The following is a 23,261-nucleotide window of genomic DNA, read 5'->3' as shown; positions in this document are numbered from 1 at the left end:
TTAAAATGTTTCTTTGCTGTTATGTAAACTGCTGACCTTCACTTAGGGTTCTTAGGTATTTTTATGTAAAAGGTTTTGTGGTTCCCCTCGGGAACGGAACTGTGAAGGGCGCGCAAATTGTGATTGGCCGAGGTAGAAAAGTTGGAATTGAGAGTCAGTCGGGGACGAGCTACCAAACTGTCAGTAGCTCATGTAAAAGTTGTGTATTGTGTTGGTTCTGAGAGACGCTTTTCCTGGCGCTTTCGAATGCCTCGGATGAATGGATAAAGAGCTGGAGCTATTCTGAAATTGATGTCTATCATCGCTACCAAGAAATGACAGAGTCCGGCAATTCTACCTGCAAATCCACCTACCAACATGCGATCGCCACCACATTGCGCAATCGCTGTAATGGAACACTATAGTAATGTACAATGAAGGATCAGCTCATTGGATGTTTAGTGTACTCAAATACAAGGTAATTTTTAGTTGAACTTTTGTACCTACCGTGATTTATCCTCAGTCACAGATCCACTTAGGGTCCCTCCCACTCTAAAGTGCTTACCGAGTGTCCTTTATTGAAAGAAAGTTAAAGTTTATGTGGCAAGAGAGTGAGCTAAAGTATATGATGCTTGCTGAAAATAATTTTTCTATTAAAACTGCTAATTAATATGTTGTTGTCAATTTCAAAATTAAAAGTTCATAAAACTGAGGATGGTAAAGTTTTGCTTAGTAAATGATCACAGTGCTGCTTGTTGCAAATCGCAAAAGGTGAGTCAGTTTCTTACAGATATGTCAAGTTGTGTTCTACTGCAGTAAGAGTTGAGAACTAATACCTTGTTTCTTTAGAGTGTTGAAAGTGTGTTTAGTATGCTCTGCTAAAGTGGTCAAGATTAAGGGCCTCCATCCACTGAAAGTAGTTCAAATGCACAAAGTTACTTAATTACAGCAAGTTTCAATTACTTTTCCTATTTAAGTGAACTTCTGTACAATATTGGACTCCCCTTGTGTATTAAAAGTGCATATTAATGGAGTAACAGGATCAACAGTTAGTCTATTGTTCTCATGCTAGATAACGATTAATATAAAGACCACTATCTATGAAAACAATAATTTCTTAATTCAAAAGACTGTTAGTGAATTCCATTTAACTTTCATTCTAACTAGAAAAGTATTTAGCTGAGAGAGACTTAACCTGTGATCAGTTCATAATTTTGCAATGAACTACGTTTACAATTTTATGTCAGCTAGGAAAATGTTTGAAAAGTAATACTGAACCTATGTCCAATTTATGATTCTACAGTGAATATTAATAGTAATGTTATAAAGACCATTCAGTTTGAACAAGCCCTGAAAGTAATAGTGTGTATTGTTATCTGTTATGTTTATGCAAATAGTTTGTTCTGCTCTGTCAGCTTCCAATCCGTGAACATATGCAGGTGTCAGAGTTCATTGCACTCGCGTGTGGCAAAATATAGGTTGTGTTTGTCCGTTAAAGTTACTCATACCTACTTTCTTAAAAAAAAATGTTAATCATTCTCTTGCCTAATTAGGCTGGCGACCGTTTTCTTTATGCTTTAAACCGTGTAGCTAGGTAAAATATTATTTGTTACTGATTGAATATTTACGTAATTCTGACTTACACTTCCGATTAGCCACCTCCGTTAGGTACAACACGGTCAACATAACAAAATTCCTCTCAGAGGGTAACACTGCTCTGCTATTTCATACTATAATTACTTGAATAAGAATAATTTTTTATACGAACTACCTTCAGCTTTGATGTTATGGCATAGTAGTAGCAGACGGTAGTGTTATACACTGTCTGAAAAAACACTTTCCAGCAGTCGAGAACAGCTTTCGAATTTTTTGCTTCCCCCTTTACACCTGGAAGTTGTGTCACAATATTCTGACGAGCAGTTTTTGATAGAGGGGCTTTATGTTTGAACCATTTTGTTTTTCCATCCCTAACTTGATACCTGTCACGATTTGCAGATGTTGGGGCTGCTGTAGACGCATTACAGAATAACTGTCTGATTGTGCGTCTGTATCTGAAGTCCGGAATTCTGTATGGATATTCTCATCCAGCGGTTCCTCTTTCCACATCAATATCTGTTCATCTGAGATGACACATATCCTCTAAAATTTTATATATTTTCACATCTGACAGAGCATGTCGCGTACTTTGTGTACACAGCTGCTTCATTCAGTATGTAAAACCAAATAAGTATACTTACTTTTTTTTATAAAATACGTAATATGGGCAGGCTACGTCCAGGAGAAAAAATTAACCCAATCTCAAGTCACCAGCACAGAGAAACAGACTAAAAAAAGAAGCAAGACGGTGTTTTACGAATGTACAGGGCATTATTACGCGAGAGCTACCGCGTGAAAAATAATGTAAAAATGCGCACCGCTTCAAACAAGGCCGGTGACAGCAGAATTACCTGTAATTAGACAGGTGAAAGCCACGTGAAGGTAGAGATATCAAAGAAAGCATTCCTAGATCAACAATTCAATATCTTTAAAATACAGGGTGACCAAAACTCAGTATAAAATTGAAAACTTAATAAACCACAGAATAATGTAGATATAGAGGTAAAAATTGACACACATGCTTGAAATGACAAGAGGTTTTATTAGAACAAAAACAAAAAAAATAAAGTTCACAAAATGTCCGACAGATGGCGCTGGACAGCAAAACTGCTACCGTGATGGGTGAGAGGTACGCCGATATGTTACAGAATCGCATCATCCCCAGCCTGGCTGATAAACACCTGCTGGAACGCACGACGTTTGTGCAGGATGGCGCTCCACCCCCTATTGCTAGACGCGTGAAAGATCTCTTGCGCACGTCGTTTGGTGATGATCGTGTGCTCAGCCGCCACTTTCGTCATGCTTGGCCTCCCAGGTCCCCAGACCTTAGTCCGTGCGATTATTGGCTTTGGGGTTACCTGAAGTCGCAAGTGTATCGTGATCGACCGACATCTCTAGGGATGCTGAAAGACAACATCCGACGCCAATGCCTCACCATAACTCCGAACATGCTTTACAGTGCTGTTCACAACATTTTTCCTCGACTACAGCTATTGTTGAGGAATGATGGTGGACATATTGAGCATTTCCTGTAAAGAACATCATCTTTGCTTTGTCTTACTTTGTTATGTTAATTAGTGCTATTCTGATCAGATGAAGCGCCATCTGTCGGACATTTTTTGAACGTTTGTATTTTTTTGGTTCTAATAAAATCCCATGACATTCCAAGCATGTGTGTTAATTTGTACCTCTCTATCTGCATTATTCCGTGATTTATTCAGTTTTCAAATTTATACTGACTTTTTGATCACCCGGTATATTGTAATATTTCAGTAAAATCATGAATACTAGATTTTTTTTCTCTCCCTTTAGCGATCCCGGGTAGAGCTAGTTGTGTCTCCAGTTATGAACATCACATCTATTGATTGGCGACTCCATGGAGTGCTGTGTGCACAACGACCATATATATTAAATTAAAAGGAAGGACAGCGTTGGCCGTAATATTGATGTTGTATTGATAGCAGAATCGATTTTCGATCACATAGTGATCATCTTCAGTGCTGTACAAATTAAACTCAGACATTGGTATCAAATTGAACTTCATACCAGTGTCTGATTTTAATTTGTACAACACTGAAGATGATCACTATGTGATCGAAAATCGATTCTGCTATCAATAAAACATCAATATTACGGCCGACGCTGACCTTCCTTTTAATTTAACATCACTTCTGCTCAGGTTGCCAGCGTGTCTCATCGAAGTATCATTTTTAACATTTGTGCGCACATTGCCACGTTTCACTTGCCATCATGTGAGATTTCCCACTGGCATAGCGCACACCACAACAACGTCATTGGAACGTTACACCACTATCGTGAGGCACAAAACGAAATTGTGCCTCGAAGTGTTCGCCTTCGGTCAACAGCAGTAGCTGATGAGCGCTGCCTGTAAATCGTGGCTCGTAGATATCTCGAATGCAATGGAGCAGAATGGCATTCTCGGTTTTTGTAGGCAGGTATGAGCGCTGTGTCGAACACAGGAAGTATGCAGCCGTCTAAACACAATAAATTTGGCCTTTAGGCGTTATCCATTAGAAAATGTGTAACCCTCATCAGCACTCTGGTACAACGCGTGGAAACGGGTCATAATTCGCAAAAAAATGTTCAAATGTGTTTGAAATGTTAAGGGACTTAGCTGGTAAGGTCATCAGTGCCTAAGCTTACACACTACTTAACCTAAATTATCCTAAGGACAAACACACACACCCATGCCCGAGGGAGGACTCGAACCTCCGCCGGGACCAGCTACACAGCATAATTCGCACTGGATGGCTCTGAGCGCTATGCCACTTAACTTCTGAGGTCATCAGTCGCCTAGAACTTAGAACTAATTAAACCTAACTAACCTAAGGACATCACACACATCCATGCCCGAGGCAGGATTCGAACCTGCGACCGTAGCGGTCTCTCGGGTCCAGACTGTAGCGCCTAGAACCGCACGGCCACTCCGGCCGGCTAATTCGCACTGGAACAAAACCCTTTCAGGTATGCAGTTCCGCAGTCAAGAATGCTATATGATCCTTCCATTTTTATTGTTGCAGACAAATTTCGTGATGAAGAAGGACGGAACTGTGGTCAACCAGGGGGAGCATGATGGATGCGAATTCCTGGACGACAACAAGGATAACGACAACACGAGGCCTATCCTCGATGCGTTTAATGTGCCTATGGAATGCCCTGTGCTTCCGGTAAGTGATGTCACGTGGTTCGTTCAAAAAATTCTATAACTTTGTCCACAACATTTTTCTACGCTTACCTTTTACTTATTGTGCATGGTCTCCTTCGGAGTTCTGTCCTCCACACTTGATACACCGCTCCCAACGCAGTCTTGGTACGCCTCTTGCTGGATAACGCGAAGCGCCGTCTGCGAATTTTCTTTTATCTCGTCTATCGTTGCAAATTTTTGTCCTTTCAACGGGGTTTTCAATTTTGGAAATAAAAAAAAGTTCGTATGGGCCAGGTCTGGAGAGTACCGAGGATAAGCAGCACAGCGATTTCGTTTTTTGTGCAATAGTCACACACCAACAGGGATCAACGTGTGGGTGCGTTATCGTGATGCAAGAGCCATGAATAGTCTCGCCATTTTTCAGACCGTTTCCTTTTCACATCTGTCCGCAGGCGTCGTAGCACCTCCCCATAGAACCATCGATTAGCAGTATGTCCCTTTGGCGCAAATTCATGTTGAACTAATCCTTGAAAGTCAAAGAGAACTTTCAGCATGGGTTTGACATTTGACCTGACCTGAAGAGCCACTTGGAGAAACTTTCCCGCCCCTTTGTGAAAATTGAAGCGTCGACTCAGTGTCATAACCGTAGATTTTTTGGATTGATTTGGGGGAGGAGACCAAACAGCGAGGTCATCGGTCTCATCGGATTAGGGAAGAGTGGGGAAGGAAGTCGGCCGTGCCCTGTGAAAGGAACCATACCGGCATTTGCCAGAAGGGACTTAGGGAAATCACGGAAAACCTAAATCAGGATGACCGGACTCGGGATTGAACCGTCGTCCTCCTGAATAACCGTAGACCCACGTGTCATTGCCAGTTATGATTCTCTTACGGAACATCTCGTTCTCATTTGGGCGACGCAAAAGCTCTCCACAGAGTGTGAGGCGAAGATCTTTCTGGTCCTGATTCATGAGCCGTGGGGCGAAATTGGCGGCAACAGGGTGCATTCCAAGATGCTGTGTCAGGATTTCATGACATGATCCAACTGAAATGTTACATCTTCTGCAATCTCTCGGACAGTCAGTCTTCGACTGGCACGCACAATTTCATTGACGTTCCTGACATTAGGGTCGTCGGCAGACGTCGGAGAGCGTCCTGAACGAGGGTCATCTGTAACTTCTCTCTGGCCATTTTTATACCATGTGAACCGTTCGTAACACCAAGTACGGCTTAAGCAGTCGTCACTGTAGGCTTCCTGCGTCTTTTGGCGTGTCTCTGTAACGGATTTCTTGAGTTTCATGCAAAATTAATGCAAACGTGTTGCTCCTCTAAATTTGCCATCTCGAATTCGCAAACTGTGTGACACAACGTTCTACTCAATCCAGCACTGAACAATAACTAACAGACATGTTGCTGTTGTTGTTGTTGTGGTCTTCAGTCCTGAGACTGGTTTGATGCAGCTCTACATGCTACTCTATCCTGTGCAAGCTTCTTTATCTCCCAGTACTTACTGCAACCTACATCCTTCTGAATCTGCTTAGTGTATTCATCTCTTGGTCTCCCTCTACGATTTTTATCCTCCACGCTGCCCTCCAATGCTAAATTTGTGATCCCCTGATGCCTCGGAACATGTCCTACCAACCGGTCCCTTCTTCTTGTCAAGTTGTGCCACAAACTCCTCTTCTCCCCAATTCTGTTCAATACCTCCTCATTAGTTATGTGATCTACCCATCTAATCTTCAGCAATCTTCTGTAGCACCACATTTCGAAAGCTTCTATTCTCTTCTTGTCCAAACTATTTATCGTCCATGTTTCACGTCCATACATGGCTACACTCCATACAAATACTTTCAGAAGCGACTTCCTGACACTTAAATCTATACTCGATGTTAACAAATTTCTCTTCTTCAGAAACGCTTTCCTTTCCATTGCCAGTCTACATTTTATATCCTCTCTACTTCGACCAACATCAGTTAATTTGCTCCCCAAATAGGAAAACTCCTTTACTACTTTAAGTGTCTCATTTCCCTCAGCATTACCCGACTTAATTCGACTACATTCCATTATCCTCGTTTTGCTTTTGTTGATGTTCATCGTATATCCTCCTTTCAAGACACTGTCCATTCCGTTCAGCTGCTCTTCCAAGTCCTTTGCTGTCTCTGACAGAATTACAATGTCATCGGCGATCCTCAAAGTTTTTATTTCTTCTCCATGGATTTCAGTTCCTACTCCGAATTTTTCTTTTGTTTCCTTTACTGCTTGCTCAATATACAGATTGAATAACATCGGGGAAAGGCTACAACCCTGTGTCACTCCCTTCCCAGCTACTGCAACCCTTCCATGCCCCTCGACTGTTATAATTGCCATCTGGTTTCTGTACAAATTGTAAATAGCCTTTCGCTCCCTGTATTTTACACCTGCCACCTTTAGAATTTGAAAGAGTGTATTCCAGTCAACATTGTCAAAAGCTTTCTCTAAGTCTACTAATGCTAGAAACGTAGGTTTGCCTTTCCTCAATCTTTCTTCTAAGATAAGTCGTAAAGTCAGTATTGCCTCACGTGTTCCAACAGACATACAACAATGCAACTTCCAGCGGCCATACATTAAATGCAAGTGTGTGCAGGAATGTCAACCGCATTTCACTTCAACATTGGCGCGAAACTGAGAATGTTCCGGAATTTTTTGAACAGACCTCGTATGTTTCTTTCATACCGTGCTCGTCGCATGGCCTCTGATTGAACATGCCGACCCTTTAACGCTTACTGTAGTCCGGGTTCCAATGGATTTTTGTTCAGTCTTTGAACACATGTAAAAACGAAGTGGAAACCAGAACTTCTCCTCACTTAACCCCCCCCCCCCCCGTCCCCCGACTCCTAGCTGCCTTCCGGTAGTACGCCAAAGGCTGCACTGTGCGACGCACGTCTTTCGCTCGCTGCTCCTACACTCAGTATCGGCATACGCGCACGTCCACTGGATCCCAACTATAGATGTGCAATGGATTCGCTATATCTGTAATAGAAAATCTAAACAGTGGTTCTGGAAATCGATATTTCCTATTAGAACAACGGTTGGACGATGAATTACACGGCCATGATGACGAAGTTGGTGAAAATTCAACATCTGCACGTAATCATTTCCGACAACGGACAGGAGGACGAAGAGTTTGTGATAATGAGTGATCAAGACTCAAACTACGAATTGTCTGACGACGAAGAGATTCATCGAGACGAAGTTGAAATGAATGGAGAGACTAATTCCAGGGAATAATATTACGGAAAAGTAGACTGAAACACAACCTGTAAGAAATGCTCGTGCCAGGAGCCACAATATTATCAGACTGTCTTGCATCACTTATCGACCAAGACGTATTTAGCCACTTTATACAACTGAAGCACTGGAGACAATATTTGACGCGGTTATCAGGAACAAACTATGGTTAAAATGGCTCTGAACACTATGGGACTTAACTTCTGAGGTCATCAGTCCCCTAGAACTACTTAAACCTAACTAACCTAAGGATACCACACACATCCATGCCCGAGGCAGGATTCGAACCTGCGACAGTAGTGGTCACGCGTTTCCAGACTGTAGCGCCTAGAACCGTTCGGCCACACCGGCCGCCGAACAAACTATGGTTTTGGATGAACAAAAAACTGGCAGAGTTCAGTTTGAGGTACAAGTCTACGGATCGCCCAAAACTGAAGGAATGGTCTCAGCAGCAACTGGACACCTTTTGAGGTGTGTTGCTGTATTCTGCTGTATCCAAGTCGAATCACGAAGTCGTAATATCGCTATTTGCGAAAGATGGAACTGGGCGAGAAAAATCGCTTCGAAAATCCCGAAGACAGAAAAGTGTCCGAAAAAACTGACTCAAGTTGTATAGAGATAGAACGTGTGTACTGTCCACTCATGTTAACGTGACTGCCTCTCAAAAGCCTGAATAACCAATTTTGCAGCGCGGATCGCTGTGAGGTGTGACGGAAGACGTTCTGGAAGTTACCGACAGGGTAGTGGAGCCATGACGACTCCAGCGCAGTGACCAGCTGTAGTAGGTTTCTTGGTTGAACAGTCATGGAGAGAAAATCCCGATTCTAGGTTCGGTTTAAATCGAGGGAGTTTGGTGGCCAGGAGATATGGTATACTCGTCCGCGTTCTCTTCGGACCATGCATATACACTGTGACCTGTGTGACACATTGGATTTTACTGCTGGAGGATGCCATTGTGCCGAGGAAAAACAAACAACATGTGGGGGTGGACATGGTCCCCAAGGATAAATACATGCTTGTGTTGACCCATTTTGCTTCCAGAATGATGAGATAACCCAAGGAATGCCACGAACCATAACGCTCCCTCTTCTAGCCTGGACCTTTCCGATGACTGCTGCAGGGTGTTTGTATTGACACGTTTCACGCCGCACACATCAACAGCCATCTGTGTGATAAACCTGAAACGTGATTCATCTGAAGAGGCTACCTGCATCATCCCTGTGGATGTCTGGTTGCGGTATTTGCGTGCAAATTACAACCTTCGTCGCCGATGTACAGTAGCAGGCATGGGTGCATAACTGTGCACCTACTGCAGAGGCCTATATGCAGCAACGTCCACTGAACGCTCGTTGAAGAGACACTGTTGGTAGCCCTTTCGTTCATCTGGCCTGTCAGTTGTTCAACAGTTGCACTTATATTTGGTTGTACACATCTCATTCATTCATCCTTGCCATCCTTCGCCCATGGTGCACAACACTTGTCTTGGCGCCGGTTTCCTATAGCATCATTTTGCCATGTGGGGTATATCGTAGCCACAGTGGCACTGTTTCCTGCCCCCCCCCCCCCCCCCACGCCGCCAGCACGACACGCTTTGTACTCGTATACCCTCCATTGCTAGCGCTGGCATCTGCTGTCTGTGACTGCTTATTGCATGCTGACGTCGAACATAGGAGGGGGGGGTCACATTAACGTGACTGGACATTGTCGATATCTTCAATAAGAATTCCCCATCAAATTACGCATTTGATGCTATATGTACCATATATGCCACCTAAGTTACTTCATCAATGAACAGAGCATGTCAAGCTAACGTAAACAGATGTGCTGTTGTACATTTTACTATATATTGTGTTTCATAAGATTTAACGATCACCTGTTGAATGCTACATACATGGACATGGCCACGTGCACGAGGGGCTGTTTGATTGCAAACACTTTAATCCTGACAAACCTTTGCATGATGTGCTACATTTTATCCACTAATATGACAACTTGGCATCAGGTTCCTACACACAGTGAACACGTTTTGTAACAACAGTTTTTCAAGAACAGGAGATGACAGCAATGCCTGTCGAAAATAAATCAGTCTTTATGCGATCTTAGCTGTAGATTGTTTTACCAAGTAAATGAAATCATGAGACATGTCGATCAAGGTGTTGATTCCGTCGACCAAATGTGTTCAGAATATTCAGGCAGTCACTGAAAGCGTCTTTGGCGCCGACTTTTTACGTGTAGGTTGTTGGACATGAGTGGACCGAATGCTTATACCGTCTGGCAGAATCATGAAATTACAACGAAGTTGAGGTGGACGATGTTGTTGAAAGACTGTGTGGCCTTAATATGAAAGAGAGATGATATACATAAACACTCACCACACAGCTCAGAACGAACACGGCATTAAAACTTCAACTAGCAGCGGCAGAAAGTGATTACAACACCCTTAAATTGGGTAGAAATGAGAGAGAGAGAGAGGGAGATTTTCATTCTGTCCACCTAATAAAAAAGCAAAGATTACACTTGTGCACTATCTACATACAGAGTGCGTTCCATAAGTAATGCGACCAATTTTTTTTCTGACGCAACGGTACACCACAGCGTGTTGTAACCGTCTGGGTTAAGTGGAGGGAGGTGTTAACTTCAAAACGCTCTTTGTCTCATTCGGCTGCGAGCTGCCGGAGAGCCGGGACGTGCGTTTCCGTCAACCTCGTTTTGAGTTTACTTAACGCGGCGCAATGGATCATTCTGTAGAGCAACGGTACGCTATCAGATTTTGCGTTAAACCTGGGAAGTCCGCCACCGAAACGTTTCTATTACTTCAGCATGCCTTTGGGACTGATTGCTTGTCCAAACCACACCTTTTCCGATGGCACAAGTCGTTCATGGAGGGCCGAGAGGATATCACCGACGAACCTCGCAGTGGTCGGCCATCAACTACACGAGTCGACGAAAATGTGACGCGTGTGCGCGATTGTTTGAACTCTGACAGACGACTGAGCTTTCAATTGATAGCACAAACTCTAAACATGTCGAAAACAACCGTTTTCCACATTGTGACCGAAGATTTGAACATGAGAAAGGTGTGTGCCCAACTCGACCCAAAAGTGTTGACTGACGAACACAAGCACATGCGAGTACTTCGGTGCCGAGAAATGTTGGAAATGTGTGAAAATGATACACATTTTTTAAACTCAGTTATCACTGGTGATGAGTCGTGGATTTTTGAGTATGACCCTGAGACAAAAAGGCAGAGTTCAGAGTGGCACACCCCATTGTCGCCCCATCTCAAGAAGGCACTCATGAACAAGTCCAGGATCAAAACCATGTCACCACGAATTCGTACCTACCGGGACTACAGTGAACTCAGCTTTCTACTTGAAAGTGCTCAAAAGACTGAAAAGGAGGGTTTCGTGCTGCCGAAGCGACATCAAGGACACGTGGAAAGTTCACCACGACAACGCGCAGAGTCACAGCGCCTTCATTGTCAACGACTTCCTGGCCAGGACCAAACCCCATTGGTTCCCCAGCCTCCCTACAGTCCTGACCTGGCTCCCGCTGCCTCTTTTGTTTCCTCGGTTAAAAGGAGTCATGAAAGGAAAACATTGGGACATGATTGAAACTATCCAGGCGCATGTTACATCAGCTCTAAAGGACATTCCGGGAAAGGCATTCCCAGATGCCTTCCAGGCATGGAAACACCGCCTCCAGAAGTATTTCTATGCAAGAGGGTGCTATTTTGAAAATTTTTGATTATTTGTATGAATATATTCAATAAATGATTTTTTTTGAATTTGGTGGCATTACTTATGGAACGCACTTTGTACTGCCTGCAAGGTTGTTCTAAACTACTTCGATATTCTTGCATGGAAGTTGGATTACTTTGTTCATTGTCAAAATGTTTATAGAAGGATATTCTAAGTTTTTGTTTCAGTACTTTTAAAAAGCACACTTTAAAAAATAATAGGAACCTTAGATTGTTTTTTTTATACTCATTTAGTACATGCGACGTTTTTTTCGATGACGCGTTCCGACTTCAGACTGATTTATGCAAGTGCAGATTAAAATAAAAAAATGAAAATTCGTATCGTTCATTTTGCTAAATGTTTAAGTTCTAGAATAATAATTTTTTAAAAAATTAAACATACTTTAATTTTTATTTGTAATTTGAAAATAGCTAGCTCAGCGACTATAGACGCGTTACAGCTTTTCCTGATAACAGTAAAGAGTTAATCCGATGCAGAACGCAATGAACCAGTTTCACTAGTGTGAGTACGATGTATCAAAATACAGAGGCAATATGAAGCCACATCCCCTTGGTATGGCGACAGAACTTCGCAACTGCGTAGGTTAAAGAAAGTGAAGTACTCGAAGCTAAAGAATTCAACAGGTAAGGAGCTGTAACATTTGTATCTCAATTTTACATGTGATGTGAGGGCATCCGCGAGAGGATAAATAAATAATGTTGATACATAGGCTCAGATGAACTTTTCCTTGATTTTAGCAGTTCGACACTTAGTTGTGTTAAAAAGTTACTAATTACCCATAAGATGGCGATTTTCGATAAAATCAAGTCTTGGCAGGAAATTGAGCAGTTTCACGAACGACGATACACATGCGAGGTGTTAAGATCTACCAGTGCTTGACAACGTAACGCCCCACTGTGGTCCTTCCAGAACTGCTGCAAAGGAAGCAGTTCGGTCGGGCTTAAAATGTAGTGCCACTTTACACTGTTGACTAATTTCTTTGGGACCCTATGTTCTAAGTACGTAAGCCATCGATTCCTTAAAATGGCGGTGGTCAAGAATACGGCTCACAAGCTGTGCCCTCGCATGAGTGCCATAGCGATCAGCCTAGCTGCACACTTCCTGCACTGCCATGGCACGCTGCCTGAGCATGAGGAAAAACTGCGAATGGCCCGTTTTTACACTGAAGAGCCAAAAAAAAAAAGAAAAGAAATGATCGTATGGCATTGTTGGCCGAGAGGCCCCATGCGGGGAAGTTCGGCCGCCATATTGCAAGTCCTTTATGGTTGACGCCACATCGGCGACTTGCGAGTCAATGATGATGACGAACACACAACACCCAGTCATCACGAGGCAGAGAAAAATCCCTGACCCCGCCGGGAATCGAACCCGGGACCGCGTGCGCGGTAAGCGAGAACGCGACCGCAAGACCACGAGCTGCGGACACTGAAGAGCCAAATAAACTGGTACACACAGGCCTAATATCGTGTAGGAACCCCACGAGGACGCAGAAGTGCCGCAACACGACCTGGCATGGACTCAACTGAAGTCTGAAGTAGCGCTGGAGGGAACTGACACCATGAATCCTGCAGGGCTGTCCATTAATCCATAAGAGTGCGAGAGAGAGAGATCTCTTCTGAGCAACACTTGCAAGGCATCCCAGATACGCTCAATAATGTTCATGTTTGGGGAGTTTGCTGGGCAGCGGAAGCGTTTAAACTCAGAACAGTGTTCCTGGAGCAACTCTGTAGCAATTCTGGACGTGTGGGGTGTCGCACTGTCCTACTGGAATTATCCAAGTCCGTCGGAATCCACAATGGACATGAATGTATGCAGGTTACCAGACAGGACACTCACGTACGTGTCACCTGTCAGAATCGTATCTGGGCGTATCAGGGGTCCCATATTACTCAAACCGCCCACGCTCCACACTATTACAGAGCTTCCACCAGCTTGAACATTCCCCTGCTGACATACAGGATCCATGGATTCATTAGGTACACGTACGCGTCCATCAGCTCGATAAAATTTGCAACGAGACTCGTTCGACGAGGCAACATGCTTTCAGTCATCAACATTCCAATGTCGGTGTTGATGTGCCCAGGAGAGGGGTAAAGCTTTGTGTTGTGCAGTCACACGAGTGGGCCGTCGGCTCCGAAAGCCCATATCGATGACGTTTCGTTGAATGCTTCGCACGCTGACACTTGTTGATGGCCCAGTATTGAAATCTGCAGCAATTTGCGGAAGGGTTGCCCTTCTGCCACGATGAACAATTCTCTTCAGTCGTCATCGGTCCCGTTCTTGCAGGATCCTTTGCCAGCCGCAGCGATGTCTAAGATTTGATGTTTTACCGGATTACTGATATTCACAGTACACTGGTGAAATGGTCGTACGGGAAAATCCCCACTTCATCGCCACCTCGAAGATGCTGTGCTCCATCGCTCGTGCGACGACTATAACACCATGTTGAAACTCATTTAAATCCTGATAAATTGCCATTGTAGCGACAGTAACGGATCTTCCGACTGCGCCAGACACTTGTTGTCTTACATAGGCGTTGGCGACCGCTGCGCCGTATTCTTGCTGTTTACATATCTCTGTACTTGAATATCTCTATGCCAGTTTCTTTGGCGCTTCAGTGTATGTACAAAGTTTATAACTGTAATACTTGTGATATTGTGTTAAACCTTTAAAAAATGGTTCAAATGGCTCTGAGCACTATGGGACTCAACTGCTGAGGTCATTAGTCCCCTAGAACTTAGAACTAGTGAAACCTAACTAACCTAAGGAATCACACACATCCATGCCCGAGGCAGGATTCGAACCTGCGTCCGTAGCGGTCTCGCGGTTCCAGACTGCAGCGCCAGAACCGCGCGGCCACTTCGGCCGGCCTTAAACCTTTAATATAAGATGGATTAAGATATTACATTTGGACATAAATTATGTGAAATATTGAAAATCAGATATTTAGTGCTCCTGGTAGCTGTGGAATAGGCAACCTGCAAATAGAAATGTGTTCCACAAACCACGGAACGGGTTAGCTATTTAATGATACATGGTGTTACAAAACGATTCTGGCAAACGTTGGATGGTTGTAGAGGCCGTCTTGAGGAACAGTTTGAGGATTGGAACCTGTGCCCGGAAGCGTCACCCAATGTTGCTACAGAGCGTCCAAGTTATAGGCACCTGCGCATGCCACTAGCCCACCCTCTCAGCAGCAAACATGGATTTATTTGCTGACGGACTGTAGGAGGAATGTCTCCCTATAGACCTGTGTTGTTTGTTATTTAGTGATCGTGACTGACTGCACGATCGCCAGTGGAGAAGATCGAGCTATCTGCCGTATATGCAGGCCTTGTGTTCCATGAATCCTTAGGTGAATGATGGTTTTGTGCACTGGTTTACAACTGCAGATACATTTTCTGCTGTATAGTGAAGAACGTAGAAGATTATAAAGTGTTCCAGGATAAACGTGAAGTTCAGATGGAAACGTGTATCTGAAGCCATCGTCCAACGAGGCAACGTAGAGTCGCTTTCATAGGCGACAAGGACACTATGTGATCAAAAGTGTCAGGACACCTCCCAAAACATACGTTTTTCATATTTGGTGCATTGTGCTGCCATCTACTGCCAGGTACTCCGTATCAGCGACCTCAGTAGTCATTAGACATCGTGAGAGAGCAGAATGGGGCGCTCCACGGAACTCACAAACTTCGAACGTGGTCAGGTATTGGGTGTCACTTGTGTCATACGTCTGTATGCGAGATTTCCACACTCCTAAACATCCCTAGGTCCACTGTTTCCGATGTGATAGTGAAGTGGAAAGGTGAAGGGACACGTACAGCACAAAATCGTACAGGCCGACCTCGTCTGTTGACTGACAGAAACCACCGACAGTTGAAGAGTGTCGTACATCTACATCTACATCTACATTTATACTCCTCAAGCCACCCAACGGTGTGTGGCGGAGGGCACTTTACATGCCACTGTCATTACCTCTCTTTCCTGTTCCAGTCGCGTATGGTTCGCGGAAATAACGACTGCCGGAAAGCCTCCGTGCGCGCTCGAATCTCTCTAATTTTACATTCGTGATCTCCTCGGGAGGTATAAGTAGGGGGGAAGCAATATATTCGATACCTCATCCAGAAACGCACCCTCTCGAAACCTGGCCAGCAAGCTACACCGCGATGCAGAGCGTCTCTCTTGCAGAGAGTGCCACTTGAGTTTGCTAAACATCTCCGTAACAGTATCACGCTTACCAAATAACCCTGTGACGAAATGCGCCGCTCTTCTTTGGATCTTCTCTATCTCCTCTGTCAACCCGACCTGATACGGATCCCACACTGATGAACAATACTCAAGTACAGGTCGAACGAGTGTTTTGTAAGCCACCTCCTTTGTTGATGGACTACATTTTCTAAGGACGCTCCCAATGTGTAATAGGCAGACATCTATCCAGATCATCACACAGGAATTCCAAAACGCATCAGGATCCACTGCAAGTACTATGACAGTTAGGCGGGAGGTGAGAAAACTTGGATTTCATGGTCGAGCGGCTCCTCATAAGCCAGAAATCACGCCAGTTGACATCAAACGACGCCTCGCTTCGTGTAAGAAGCGTAAACATTGGACGATTGAACGGTGGAAAAATGTTGTGTGGAGTGACGAATCACGGTACACAATGTGGAGATCCGATGGCAGGGTGTGGGTATGGTGAATGCCCGTGAACGTCATCTGCCAGAATGTGTAATGGCAACAGTAACATTCGGAGGCGGTGGTGTTATGGTGTGGTCGTGTTTTCCATGGAGGAGGCTTGCACCCCTTGTCGTTTTGGATGGCACTATCACAGCACAGTCCTACATTGATGTTTCAAGCACCTTCTTACTTCCCACTTTGAAGAGCAATTCGGGGACGGTGACTGCATCTTTCAACATGATCGAGCGCCTTTTCATAATGCACTGCCTGTGGCGGTGTGGTCACACGACAATAACATCCCTGTAATGGACTGGCCTGGACAGAGTCCTGACCTGACTCCTATAGAATATCTTTAGGATGTTTTGGAACGCCGACTTCGTACCAGGCCTCACCTATCGACATCGATACCTCTCCTCAGTGCAGCACTCCGTGAAGAATGGGCTGCCATTCCCAAAGAAACCTCCCAACACCTGACTAAACGTATGCCTGCGAGAATGGAAGCTGTCATCAAGACTAAGGGTGAGCCAACACCATACTGAATTCCAGCATTGCCGATGGAGGACGCCACGAACTTGTCAGTCATTTTCAGCCAGGTGTCCGGATACTTTTGATCACATAGTGCATGTCTATGCAACAGCTAGCTTCATCTTCTTCACTGGCGATCGTAACAATGAGTCGCTATCACTGAATAAAAAATTATATTGTGAGACGCTCGCCTACGGTCCGTCAGACAATAGACTTATGTCTGCTGCCGAAAGGTGCCGGCGACCGTGACATCGATGCTCTGTAACGTCGTTGGGTAACGTCTGCGGCCTTGGGTTCCTATCCTCGATTTGTTCCTCAAGACAACCTCTACATCCCCTCGAAGTTTGTCGCCACATTTCTGGGACATCCTTTGTATTTGTGTATGTATCTACCTACAATGGAAAAAAAAACCTCCACCACCAAGCAGGACTGTGGGAGGTAAAGGAAAGTTGGGAGACATATTTCTACATCCGAAAGATGGCATCTATTGAAATTTAGCACTATAATCCGTTCAGCATAAGAATAGACGTGATGTAAACGACCACAAACACAATGATTGGTCAGAAGCCGTAGCACACGTACACTGGTGTTGTTATGCTCTTGGAAGTAGGTCCTACTTATGTCTTAGATATCTTATTACTAACCTACGTTAAATAAAACTTTAAGATATTCAGATGTATTAACTGCCGTCAACGTTTTTATTAATCACGCTTCAGCTACGTAGTTTTTATTTCAAAAATCGTGTTCAGTCACAGCCTCTGCAGCGTTGTGCTCTGATTGTCGCGCTGTTAATGATTGAGGCTGCTTTCTGTTCCGTAGTGAAACACGCACGTGGAACACGGTTAAAAAGGGCCGAGAAATAGGCTGTTCTTAATGTTTTTCATCAATTTCCGCAGATAATTGGCTTTGAAGTTTTCTGAGTGTTACATATAATCCATTAGCATACTCTATTTGAAAGTGTAGCGCAGTCAGTAGCGAAATAGACTGTGAAACAAATACGAGTGCATGTCGTCTACGGTAGCATTTTCTTTTTCTCGTTCAATTTGAAATACCTACATTTCGTAATTATAAAATTCATCATCATTTTCTTATGAATAATGCACGATTTCTTGTTTCTAATTACATATTGGACGCGAAATTCCTGTTTCCATTTCCAATAAAAATTCTTAATTATCGATGTTTTAGGAAATACTGTTCACAAAAGTTGTTGAAATTAAGAAAACATAACAATCTAATTTTTTAAAGCAAAAATGAAAAACCAAATCCTCTTTATTTGTACTATGCCCATCGTTTTATACCACAGAGGCAGATACGTATTGTAGAAACATGAAAACAATCATTTTCACAGCATCGAACACATCGTAGAAACGCTGCATTTTTACATTTGCTACTGTACCATTACTATATGAACCCAACTGAACTGATATGGAGCCAAGCTGCGGGATCTGGCCAGAGAGGTAACAAGATCGTTAAGCTGACAGACGTACTGGAACAGTTTTTCCACACGTCACTGCCGAGCACTGGCGGGATATAGAACGGCTCGTCATAAAAGAAGAAGACAAAATGCTGCGCCTGGTTGGCTTCGTGGATTCTGTTGTTGATAGGCTCGTTATCAACGTAGCAGGTGATACTTTCAGAACCGAAATGTGTTTCTCTGTTTCGGATAAGGAAGGAGCTAAGAGATTACCCGACTACTGACTGTAAGTAATACCTTCAGTGGCTTCAGTATTTAACTATACGGTGAAATCTTCAATACTCTCTTACGTTATACACAGCTCATGCAGAAAAATTACCCTGTGCTTAAGTCAGGAATTTTCATCATTCTTGATTTTAAATACAATAATACGTTAGCTAAAAACGATAACGTGTTGCGGTTTTCGTCTAGTCGTTTAAGGAGCATATTGTGGGAGATTTACAGTCTAGTATTTCATTCTGCTTGAAAATTAAATGACATTTGAAGCTGTATTGCTCCTCTGCTCGTCTCTTTTTACGTGTGAACTGCAGCTGGCCACGCCACTGCAGGCTAGCTGTACCAGCTGAACGGCCAGTGCTCTCAAAGTCAAATGCGCCGGTAAAGCTGTTGTCCCGTATTATCGCTAAGTCGATGTGCAAGTAAAGCACAGCACAAAACGTACCCTTATTATCGTACTAGACAGTACTCGAGACAGCTTGGCTGCAGTCCCACGTGAAACGGAAATCCAGCGAGGTTCCAGCAAACGCGCAAGAATACATAATGCAATGTTTACATCAGGTTTATTCTTATGGTGAACGGATTAGCGCCACTAGGAGTATGCAGATCAGATAGGCTTTAAATACAAGCTGTAACGGTCGTGACAGCATGTGCGTGGTGAGCTGATGTTAGTCAAGAACGCCTTTAAGTCGACAAAAACGTTGTTACGAGTACCAACACCGGACTGAGTCTGAGCGAGATCGTGTAATAGGGCAACGGAAAGCTAGATGTTCCTTCTGCGGGACTGCAGAAAGACGTGACAGGAATGTAGCCACTGTACTTGAGTGCTGGCAGCGGTGGTCACAGGAAAATATAGCAGCAAGAAGACCGGAGTCCGGACGCCAACTTGGCACTACCGAGAGGGAAGATGATCGTACTCAGCGAATGCCTCTGGCGCATCGTACTACGGCTGCAACAGCTGTTCGAGCAGCAGTTGGCATCACAGCGAACTGTTACAAATCGGTTAGTTCAAGGCCAGCTCTGGGCCAGACGCCCTGTTGTGTGCATTCCACTGACCCCAAACCACCGTCATTTGCGGCTTCAGTAGCGTCAAGCGAGAGCCCGTGGGAGGATGGAGTGGATGTCCGTTGTATTTTTCTGATGAAAGCCGGTTCTGTCTCATTGCCATTGGTGGCCGTGTGTTGGTTAGGAGGAGGCCAGGTGACGCCTCCAACCAACCTGTCTGCGACCTAGACACACTGGACCCATACCTTGGGTTACAGTCTGGGGCGAGATTTTGTATGGCAGCAGGATCACTCTCGTGGTTATCCAACGCACCCTCGCTGCAAATTTGTACGTCAGTCTGACGATTCCACCTCTTTTGCTGCCACTGATCAACATTTCAGGGCCGCGCGGGATTAGCCGAGCGGTCTAGGGCGCTGCAGTCATGGACTGTGCGGCTGTTCCCGGCGGAGGTACGAGTCCTCCCTCGGGCATGGGTGTGTGTGTTTGTCTTTAGGATAACTTAGGTTAAATAGTGTGTAAGCTTAGGGACTGTTGACCTTGGCAGTTAAGTCCCATAAGATTTCACACACATTTGAACATTTTTGAACATTTCAGGGGATATTTTCCAACAGGATAACCTTCACCCACATACCACTGTTGCAATCCCACATGCTCTTCAGAGTGTCGTCCAAGTCGCTTTGGCCTGCTCGATCGCCAAATCTCTCTCCAATCAGGCATGTACGCCACATCATCGGACAACTCCAGTATCATCTACAAACAGCATTAACCATCTCTGTATTGACTGACCAAATGCAATGGGCATGGAAATCCATACCATGAACTGACATCCGGCACCTATACGACAGGTCGATTTGCAGTAGGGTTTTGGAACATATACTGTATTCGAACATTACGAAGTACCTCGAAGAAAACGATTTATTGACACATAATCAGCACGAATTCAGAAAATATCGTTCTTGTGAAACACAGCTAGGTCTTTATACTCATGAAGTAATAAGTGCTATCGACAGGGGATGTCAAATTGATTCCATATTTTTATATTTCCAGAAGGCTTTCGACACCGTTCCTCATAAGCGTCTTCTAACCAAACTGCGTGCCTACGAATTATCGTCTCAGTTGTGCGACTGGATTCGTGATTTCTTGTCAGAAAACTCACAGTTCGTAGTAATAGACGGAAAGTCATCGAGTAAAACAGAAGTAATATCCGGCGTTCCCCAAGGAAGTGTTATAGGCCCTCTATTGTTCCTGATCTATATTAACGACATAGGAGACAATCTGAGTAGCCGTCTTAGATTTTTTGCAGATGATGCTGTCATTTACTGTCTTGTAAAGTCATCAGATGATCAAAACGACTTGCAAAATGATTTAGATAAGATATCTTTATGGTGCGAAAAGTGGCAATTGACCCTGAATAAAGAAAAGCTTGAAGTTATTCACATGATGGTTCAAGTGGCTCTGAGCACTATGGGACTTAACATCTTAGGTCATCAGTCCCCTAGAACTTAGAACCACTTAAACCTAACTAACCTAAGGACATCACACACATGAGGCAGGATTCGAACCTGCGACCGTAGCAGTCGCGCGGTGCCTGACTGAAGGGCCTAGAACCGCTTGGCCACAACGGCCGGCTTATTCACATGAGTACTAAAAGAAATCAGCTAAATTTCGATTACGCCACAAGTCACACAAATCTGAAGGGTGTAAATTCAACTATATACTTAGGGATTACAATTACAAATAACCTAAATTGGGACGATCGATAATATTATGGGTAGAGCAAACCAAAGACTGCGATTCATTGGCAGAACATGTAGAAGGTGCAACAGGTCTAATAAAGAGACTGCTTTCACCACGCTTGTCCGCCCTGTTCTGGAGTATTGTTGTGCGGTGTGGTATCCGCATCAGGTGGAACTGACGGATGATGTCGGAAAAGTACAAAGACGGGTAGCTCGTTTTGTGTTATCGCGAAATAGGGGACATAGTGTCACAGACATGATACGTTAATTGGAGTGGCAATCATTAACACAAAGGCGTTTTTCGTTGCGACGGGATCTTCTCATGAAATTTCAATCACCAGTTTTCTCCTCCGATTGCGAAAACATTCTGTTGGCACCCACCTACATAGGGAGAAATGATTATCACGATAAAATAAGAGAAATCAGGGCTCGCAGAAAAAAATTTAAGTGCTCGCTTTTCCCGCGTGCCCTTCGTGAGTGGAACGGTAGAGAGACAAGTAGTTCATTGAACCCTCTGCCAGGTACTTTATTGTGAATAGCAGAGTAATCACGAAGATGTAGATGTAGACACATTGCATGCACATTTGCATGCTTGCATTCAACATTTTAGCAGTTACACCGGTTACTAATGCACCAGTATTTCACATTTGCAATGGCTCATTTCACATTTACATTAACCTGTGATCTTGCAATGTTAATCACTTAAGTATGTTACCTAGACAAATGCATTGCCACAATTTCAGTACTCTGCATTCCATGTTTCTTGGTGTCGCGACTATTTTTCGTCAATTTAGACACAAAAAACTTTTTCGAAGGCCGCTCTAAATTTATTTTGATATTTAATATCTGTTCAGAGAATCTCTAACAATGACGGTGACAAACATGCACTATCCGTGGCTTTACTGAGTTCATAGCGCAGTAGTGGAAAACATGACATGAGGATGAAGAGATTCACCGAATGCTGAATGGTGACTGGTCACTAAAACAGATTTATAACAGTCTTCGAAAAATTTACAGATACGGATTATAACTGCAAAACTGTTTGCTAGCCCATAAATGCAAATTACCACGAACAAAATAATAAGGAAATAGCGCGCTTTTTGGTCGCAGGGATATACGAGAATCTACCAGAAAGCAATGCACCACATTTCTTTTCCTCAACAATTCTTTATTCAGCATAATGAGAATTACACACACCAAAAGATGGTGTTGTAACTACACACCCTATTTTTCCACGTAAACTCCATCCCGTTATATGGCCTTCCTCCAGTCCGAAACAAGGGCGTGTATGCCCTGTCGGTACCAATCCTTGTCCTGGTGGTGGAGCCAGTGCTTCACTGTGTGAATCACCTCCTCATCGTCCTCAAAATGTCTTCCACGAATGGCCCAAACAAGTGGAAGTCCGAGGGGGCTATGTCAGGGCTGTAGGGTGGATGGAGTAACAGTCCTCGGACTTATGTGGGGCCGAGAGTTATCGTGTTGCAGCAAAACATCTCCTGGGTTGCTGTAGCGTTGAAATCGCCGGAAGCGCGTCTTGAGTTTTGTTGATATGTTGACGTATGCTTCTGAGTTAATGGTACCGCTTCTTGGCGTCACATCAACGGGAATCACACCTTCACTGTCGAACACAGTGATCATGAGCTTACCGGCGGAAACAGTTGCTCTGAATTTTTTCTTCTGTGAGCAGCGGAAATGGCGCCACTACATCGACTATTCTTTGTTTCAGCCTCAAAATGGTGAACCAAGGTTTCATCATCCGGGACAAGAACGCCTCCCCCTGAGCTTCAAAATGTTGCAACAAATCAAGACAAATATTTTTTCTGTGCGCTTTGTGATCCATCGCCAGACACTGCAGAACCCATCTT

The 23,261-nt window shown here is 44.0% G+C and overlaps 1 protein-coding gene across 1 annotated transcript in view; it reads left to right on the top strand.

Annotated features, from left to right (window-relative positions):
• Positions 1–23,261, top strand: part of LOC124805287 — a 142,386-nt gene that overhangs the window by 111,315 nt on the left and 7,810 nt on the right. The window contains exon 3 of the mRNA XM_047265796.1: positions 4,617–4,763. Coding sequence (XP_047121752.1) covers positions 4,617–4,763 — 147 coding nt within the window. The remainder of the gene's footprint in view (positions 1–4,616; positions 4,764–23,261) is intronic.

Source organism: Schistocerca piceifrons, chromosome 7, assembly GCF_021461385.2.
Source record: "Schistocerca piceifrons isolate TAMUIC-IGC-003096 chromosome 7, iqSchPice1.1, whole genome shotgun sequence".
In the NCBI taxonomy this organism is placed as follows: Eukaryota; Metazoa; Arthropoda; class Insecta; order Orthoptera; family Acrididae; genus Schistocerca; species Schistocerca piceifrons.
Note: the sequence above shows the minus strand (reverse complement) of the source record. Positions and strands in the feature narration are given on the sequence as shown.